The sequence below is a fragment of the Toxorhynchites rutilus genome, chromosome 2, assembly GCF_029784135.1.
Source record: "Toxorhynchites rutilus septentrionalis strain SRP chromosome 2, ASM2978413v1, whole genome shotgun sequence".
In the NCBI taxonomy this organism is placed as follows: Eukaryota; Metazoa; Arthropoda; class Insecta; order Diptera; family Culicidae; genus Toxorhynchites; species Toxorhynchites rutilus.
The window spans coordinates 156,632,318-156,640,162 of NC_073745.1; the positions used below are offsets into that span (position 1 = coordinate 156,632,318).

General features: G+C 38.1%; 1 protein-coding gene across 2 annotated transcripts; it reads left to right on the plus strand.

Moving 5' to 3' along the window:
• Positions 1-3,398: 3,398 nt before the first annotated feature.
• Positions 3,399-7,592, plus strand: LOC129764527 (lon protease homolog, mitochondrial). 2 transcript variants are annotated; one of them, XM_055763701.1, is made up of 8 exons: positions 3,399-4,435; positions 4,499-4,760; positions 4,815-5,142; positions 5,207-5,336; positions 5,391-5,695; positions 5,756-6,178; positions 6,242-6,429; positions 6,485-7,592. In XM_055763701.1, the coding sequence occupies exons 1-8, from the start codon at positions 4,040-4,042 to the stop codon at positions 7,363-7,365; spliced, it is 2,913 nt and encodes a 970-aa protein (XP_055619676.1). In that variant the 5' UTR covers positions 3,399-4,039; the 3' UTR covers positions 7,366-7,592. The 2 variants fall into 2 exon arrangements, with proteins under 2 accessions (XP_055619676.1, XP_055619677.1); XM_055763702.1 differs by having other exon boundaries at positions 3,401-4,435; positions 4,863-5,142; positions 6,485-7,588.
• The last annotated feature ends 253 nt before the right edge of the window (positions 7,593-7,845 follow it).

A 7,845-nucleotide genomic window follows, 5' to 3' on the forward strand; every position in this document is an offset into this window, starting at 1 on the left:
CGTATATCATTATATACGGCTTTCTCTGCATATGATGATGATGATGTTGGATTAAAGAGGCTTTAAACTTTTCAGTTCATTCGCCTCTAAGCTCTGCATAAAAAATATGGCATATACGCATATCGCCTCCACTTTTGCGTGTATATGTCAGTTAAATGCATCATACATCATCTAAATGTGTCTTGAATGTATGTATATTACTTCCAATTGAGGGACTTAGAGGGAAAGCGATATAAGTGATTTGATCGATTTCTCTTCATCAACTTTTTCTTTTATTAATAACTCACTTTGCATACTCAATTGCAAAAACGTTCCAATTTGAGCTTGCTATAGAATCCGATAGATGAGGTACTAACCTATCTTCGACATTGTCAAATACAGCTGGGGATGTGTTTGCAGCTAAGTTATGACCAAAAGAGAGAGTCGATGTAGAGAAATCGATAATGTCACTTACACCCTTTTTCATTTTGAGCCTCTCAATTATGGATATTCATACGATTTAATGTTTACTGGGTAATAATCTAGGTTCCCTAGAGATAGCACTTTGCAGGAACTTACCACTTTCAGGCCGTCCGCATGTAATCGGAAATGTTGAGCAGGTTCGTGATGCCGTTAGGGATAATTGAAGGCAGTCAACGAGATCTTTGGTCAGAAGCAGGGATGAAATCGAAAAGCAAATTTTGTCAGTGCAAAATATCTCCACCGACACTCTTCACTTCGTTCTATTACGGTGCCTATAACGACTTGACTGCTGGCTCACCATCACGCTTGTTTTGATATAATTTTCGTTCCATTGACAGAAATATCATTTCATTCTCGATGTCAGTGAATGCTCAAGCCGCAAAATATCACCTTTCATTGCGTCCTGGTGAAATTGTCGTTGCCCAGCAAACATTAAATCGCATAACAAGCGTATATATAACATCATATGCCCTAAAATTTGGTTGGCATATAATGCGCCTAACTGGCATATGCATGCAAAAGTGGAGGCCATATACATACATGGCAAATGCTTACCGAATTTGTTTGGATGAATATGCAACTTTGACCGGCTATAATTGCGATTATGTTGAATTGAATTGCGATCTAATATGAATATATGCATGAATTGTCAAAGCACCAAATATGACTTTTGCCATACTCATATACGATTTATTACAGACATAGAAAAAACAAATAGCGCAAAATATTTTCGTGAAATGTTTATTATAGCCTCACGAATCGCCATTTTTATATATGAGTATTTATGTTTGTAGAAATAATAATTGTTTGATTGACTTGTGTTGGGAGTGGAATATGAATGTTTAAAATGGCACAGATTGATGTTTGGTGAAAACTGCTGCGATGTGGGTTCGAACTCCGGTCGTCTGGATTATCATCCACCAGCTATCTCGCGCGGCTATCTGAAATTTAATTCAACAGCAGTTAAAACATTCGAGTGCATCAGCATTTCATTGATACTTCAATATGATGTAATATGTTCTTTATTAGGATCTAATATGATTTACTGTTTCATGATTTTCTTCAGCATGCAACACGATTTTATACAGTACTGAATCGATTTAAATTATACGACACACAAACTGCATCAGCGTAATATACATATATGATGCGGATTAAATATATTTTACGACAATGTACATCATAAAATTGATGTTTATTATACCGAATTGCGACTTAATTTGATAATGTTATATAAAATCGAGTTTTTACATTTTATGCGATTTCAAATATACACGATACATACAATGATTGATATTATATGCGATTATGATTTATTCGGATTTCTTCGGATTCGGATTTTTCGATGTAAGACTTGGCACGTGCAAAATTATACGATCTAATGTTTGCTGGGAACACATGACTTTTTGCTGTTTCGTGCTGTTGAACATTAATGATTCATATAATTAATTTTAGTTCCGGTCTAAAACATACAAATGAATTTCTTCTATGTTCAGAACCACCGGTTGCGTTAGGACTACCTTCCCTTATAGAATGGACTTTTGAAAGGTGAAGGGGAGATCTCAGAGGATAGTAAGAAGTATTCAGAGTAATAAAAAACATAAAAAATAATATATAGCTCGCTACAATACGGTGACATTCTTATTCAACACAATTTATTGATTGTGTGACGTGGCAACGCTTTGTGCAGACTGTCTTTCTTTCGCGCTTTGTCACGTCACAAAATGCATGTCGGGTTTTGCAAAATTTTTGCAAGTTTTTTGAACAACTGAATATACAGGAATCCACGTTCATTTTTTGTTGACAAATCATAGAACAAAGTTTATTTGTATGTTTTGAAACGGAACTGAAATTACAACATTAATGTTCGAAAGTCGGAAATCGCAAAGATACAGGTGTTGTCACGTCACAAAAGTATTGGGCTGGCAACAAGCGAATTCAACCGTAAAATATTCTCCAACTGAAGATCCTTGTAGCAAATTTTCACAATTTCACTTTGAAATCGTTTACTATTTGAAAATCATGTCACGCTGGAATGGGTCTATTCCGGAATTATGTCGTCATTGCTATCAATCTAAAAAACAAAACATGTGCTAATCATGGTGGATTTGTGAAGACATTTTTTGCAGGTGTATGACACGATTATCGCTATCTCACTCTACCTACCGTCACCGCCTATCTAACTATCCCTCTGCTGTAAAAGTTCATCATCGACATCACGATATGTCAGATGGTGGTAAATTGGTAATTCGCGATAACGTCGACGTCTGGTGGCGACTTCAAGTTTGAGTCATAATTTGGGTCCCAAAATCGTTAGTGTAATCTCTACCAGATTAGAAGACACGAAGCCGGTTTTCAAATTTTAAAATTTGAATGAAAATTTTCACATTATGTTATTTAATTATTAGAAACACGTATTTCTGACTTTTATTCATCCATATGGTCATACAATTCATACATTGTTGCTGATTTTTTTCTCTATAATATAAAGTTGTCTTCATAACCAATTTTCGTATGAGACTTTTTCCCCACCTGCAAACAAAAATGTTTTTAATTTAAACAGAATACTAATTTGATAGGGGAAAGCTAATTTTCATTCATAATTTTAATTTTGAAAATGTTCACTCCGACTGAAAATCAGCTGTTCTTTGACGCTCCCCTAAACTAGTAAACGAAGCTCACTGTCGTCAACGCGGATCGCTGTTTTGTAGAAAACAAATACTTCTGACGTGTGAGATGTTGGCATCAAAAACATGGCGGGTGCCATACGGCTGATTTTTTGCGTTTGAAAATCCGGAAAATAGACCTGGCATCCCTGGCCTTGTGTATCAGTAGCTGTCAATATTTTCCAGTTTCTTCTAGTATGTCTTAAAACCAAGGCGGTATAATAAGGTGGAACGTTATTTCAGAACTGCTGTTCAGCCATTACTTGAGTTCGAATTGACAGCGGCCAAACGAACGGCTAGAGTTTTCCGAGAAAGATGATAACAAATGGCATGCAATGAGGAGTGCATGCCGCTATGTGTTTGCTGCGCATAAATGTTGGTTTTGTTTACGCTGTTGGCATCATTGTAGTGTTTCGGTGACTGCTGCAAGTTATTGTCTGCATTGCTGTTCTACAGGACGTGAGGGTTGTTGCCGTTGCTGCTGGAATTGGAAACTCAGCGATTGTGGGAGCTTTGCTAGTGGGTATATAAAGAAGGTGGCTCTTAATAACCGGTGGGCTTGTGCCGTACTGCTTTAGCTGAAGACTCGCCTGATCGTTCGGGTTGTGAGACACAACAGCTAGTTCGATTGAAACCAGCCCAGCGTAGGTATATGTTGGTGGGGACCGCTATGTAGCATAAAGATTTGATCTACTTTGTTTATAAACAAAAAAAGCCGCTGTCATTTTTCATCCCCTCTCGCATCATCCATGCCTTATTCTCATACTGTCGAAAACGAACCACCTGTCAATTCCAGCTCCTTGCTTAAAACATGCAATCTGATGTAACATTCGCAGTGTTGTTCTATGGAGTCGGCCTAATATACCGTAACTCAATAACTGAAGTTGAAGAAAGTCGAGTTTTTTCCTAGAATGTATCAATTGGCTTGTACCGCTCGTCAGTTTACTGTAAGAAGTTACAGTCGATCATTTAGATCCTTCTCAAATTACGTTGTGAAACGTAATGAGCCATCTACTGGTATACGATCACACGGTGGAATAACAAACCATATTCGAGGTTCCTTAATGCGAGATCATTGGACTCGTTTGCGACACATCGGATCACTGAATACAGTACAAATTAATACTTCAAGAACTTTCTGTAGTAAAAAAGATGTTGATGAGGAAGAACTGGAAGTTGAACAAAATTCAGGCACATTTCCAAGTCAGCTTCCTGCAACTGTGGCTATACCAGAAGTATGGCCTCATTTACCTGTTATTGCCACCAAACGGAATCCGGTTTTTCCCAGATTCATGAAAATACTGGAGGTATTTTACAATATTTGCGAATACATTGATAATATATTGAATTATATTTTTTAATTTGTTAAGATTACAAATCCCACGCTGATAGACCTCATTAGAAGAAAGGTTAAACTGAACCAACCCTATGCAGGGATTTTTCTGAAAAAAGACGACGACAACCCAAATGAAGTCACTGAAAATTTAAGTGAAATTTACGACATTGGAACCTTCGCACAAATACAAGAAATGCAAGATCTGGGAGATAAATTACGTCTCGTAGTGACAGCACATCGACGAATCAAAATTGTTGGTCAATTATACGAGGATCTGGATGCAAAAAACGATAAGCGTAAGTATCGACATTTATGATTTCGATCTGATTGTTCTAATAGAGGTTTCATAGAAATGACAATAAAGTATCCGCTATTTAAATCACAAATTACTATCACAGTGGACGAAAGTGATGCCGAGAAACGACGACGGAAGCACAAAAACCGGAATAAGTTGAAGAATATTAAGAACGCGAACAATGACAGTACCGTGGATGGTGAACCATTGGAGGAGCCACCGGCAAAACGTCTGCTGAAGGAAGGGGAACAACAGCCTGTTTTGATGGTCGAAGTTGAAAACATTCAACACGCAGCTTTTAAACACACCGAGGAAGTGAAGGCACTCACACAAGAAGTTATTAAAACTATACGCGATATCATCACTATGAATCCACTTTATCGGTAAGATATCCGATAACAAGTTGCAAAGTATGTAATTTGTATCATATCTGCTGTTTTTTTTTAGAGAGAGTTTGCAGCAAATGCTTAGTCAAAATCAACGTGTAGTTGATAATCCTGTTTACCTATGCGATTTGGGCGCTTCGCTGTCAGCAGCAGATCCGGCAGAGCTACAAGAAATTCTTGAGGAAATGAATGTAAGTTGAGAGTTTGAGTAGTAATTGCATTCAGTACATTTGTTTGTATTCTAGATACCCAAGCGTTTAATGTTAGCTCTATCATTACTGAAGAAAGAACTAGAACTCTCGAAATTGCAAGCCAAAATTGGCCGTGAAGTAGAAGAGAAAGTGAAGCAGCAGCATCGGAAATATATTCTACAAGAGCAGCTCAAAGTAATAAAAAAGGAGCTCGGCATAGAGAAAGACGACAAAGATGCAATAGGTGAAAAGTATCGCGAAAGGATTAAGGATAAGGTTGTGCCCAAAGCTGTTGCTGATGTTATTGAGGAGGAACTCAACAAGCTAAACTTTCTCGAAAGTCATAGTTCAGAGTTCAAGTAAGTTACATCCGATCGAAAGCCATAATTTTTTAGTTTTAATTTTGTATGTATGTAAAGCGTCACCCGCAACTATCTCGATTGGTTGACAACGTTGCCCTGGGGTGTCATGAGTGAGGAGAACCTTGATATTGATCGTGCCATCGAAATTCTGAATACAGACCATTATGGCATGGACGATATAAAAAAGCGTATTCTGGAGTTTATTGCTGTGAGTCAGTTGAAGGGAACAACTCAGGGTAAGATTTTATGTTTCCATGGACCACCTGGTGTTGGCAAGACAAGTATTGCCCGATCCATCGCACGGGCCTTGAATCGCGAATATTTCCGGTTCAGTGTAGGTGGCATGACTGATGTGGCTGAAATTAAAGGCCACAGAAGAACATATGTCGGAGCAATGCCCGGAAAACTGATTCAATGTTTGAAGAAAACGAAAACCGAAAATCCGTTGGTGTTAATCGATGAAGTTGATAAAATTGGAAAGTGCGTAAATTTTACTTAACTTCCATAGACGAGTTTTTCATTATTTGCTCATCTATTCTATAGAGGCTACCAGGGAGATCCTAGTTCAGCGTTATTGGAGATGCTAGACCCTGAGCAAAATGTGAATTTTCTCGATCATTATCTGGATGTGCCAGTTGACTTATCGAAAGTACTTTTCATTTGCACTGCCAATATTATAGACACAATTCCTGAACCTCTTAGAGACCGTATGGAGATGATTGACATGTCAGGTAAATATCAATTATTCATGTATGAAAAGGAACAATAATTCATTTGAAATCGTAGGTTATGTTGCTGAAGAAAAAATGGCAATCGCAAAGCAGTATCTGATACCTCAGGCGAAAAAAGACTGCGGATTGGAAGATAAGCACATTCAATTGACTGATGATGCACTGAATGTACTCATAAAAAGTTACTGCCGTGAATCCGGTGTACGTAATCTACAGAAACAGATCGAGAAAATAGTTCGCAAAGTAACTTTCAAAATAGTCCGCAAGGAGATCGAATCGGCTGAAATAACAGGAGCAAATCTCAGCGAGCTGTTGGGTAAGCCCATTTTCACACATGATCGGATGTACGATACAACGCCACCGGGAGTTGTAATGGGGTTGGCATGGACAGCGATGGGTGGCTCGGCTTTGTACATTGAAACTGCTAAACGAAAGTTGGTGGAATCTAGTAAAAAGGATAGTACAGCTGATGGAACGATACAGTTGACGGGACATTTAGGTGATGTGATGAAGGAATCCGCCCATATTGCTCTTACTGTGGCACGGAATTTTATCAAGCAGTTTGACACGAGCAATAACTTTCTGGAATCAAGTCACATTCATCTTCACGTTCCCGAGGGTGCTACACCTAAAGATGGCCCCAGTGCCGGAGTAACGATTGTCACTGCTTTACTGTCCCTCGCTGAGAACAGGCCCATTCGACAGAACGTGGCCATGACTGGTGAAATATCACTTATGGGAAAAGTTCTACCCGTTGGAGGTATCAAGGAGAAAACTATTGCCGCCAAACGGAGCGGTGTCAATTGCATTATATTACCAGAAGAGAACAAGAAAGACTATACAGATTTGCCGCAGTTTATCACTGATGGGCTGGAAGTTCACTTCGTTGATCAATACTTAGATGTATACAAAATTGTATTCCCAGATGGGCGCTGATCTTGATCTACTGCGAAATGTAACTGGCTTCAATGAAGTTAAAAACCTAAACAACACCTTATTACTTATTGTTAATACTGTTAGTTAATGAAAAAAATAATCAAAGATTTTTATTTTCAATCTTATTATAAGATACAAATTACGTAACGCTTAAAATACGGATTTTGGACCCCTTATCTCTATGTAACAATAAGTAACGCATGGCGAGCCCCCTCTTCTTCTTCTTTCTTTGTTTTTAAGAGGCTTTAAACTTTGAAGTTCATTCGCCTCTATGAGCCCCCCCCCCTTAAGTTACGTAACGCTGACATAATCTGTGCACAAGGCCAAAGTCGTTTGAAAATTTTTAATACTTTAGCTTTTTATTGAGTAATGAAAATATCAGCGTAAAAAACCAAACATCTGCCCAGGTCGAAATCAAATATTCTTCGTCTTCTTAACAGTTCGGCTGAAAAGTTTATAAAGTAACACAGTAAAACTATT

Excerpts from the sequence above, each read along its gene's own strand:
- LOC129764527 (XM_055763701.1), top strand. The coding sequence starts at position 4,040 with ATGTATCAATTGGCTTGTACCGCTCGTCAGTTTACTGTAAGAAGTTAC. Across the intron at positions 5,696-5,755 it reads AGTCATAGTTCAGAGTTCAA|CGTCACCCGCAACTATCTCG; the intron begins GTAAGTTACATC and ends ATGTATGTAAAG. Across the intron at positions 6,179-6,241 it reads GAAGTTGATAAAATTGGAAA|AGGCTACCAGGGAGATCCTA; the intron begins GTGCGTAAATTT and ends TCTATTCTATAG.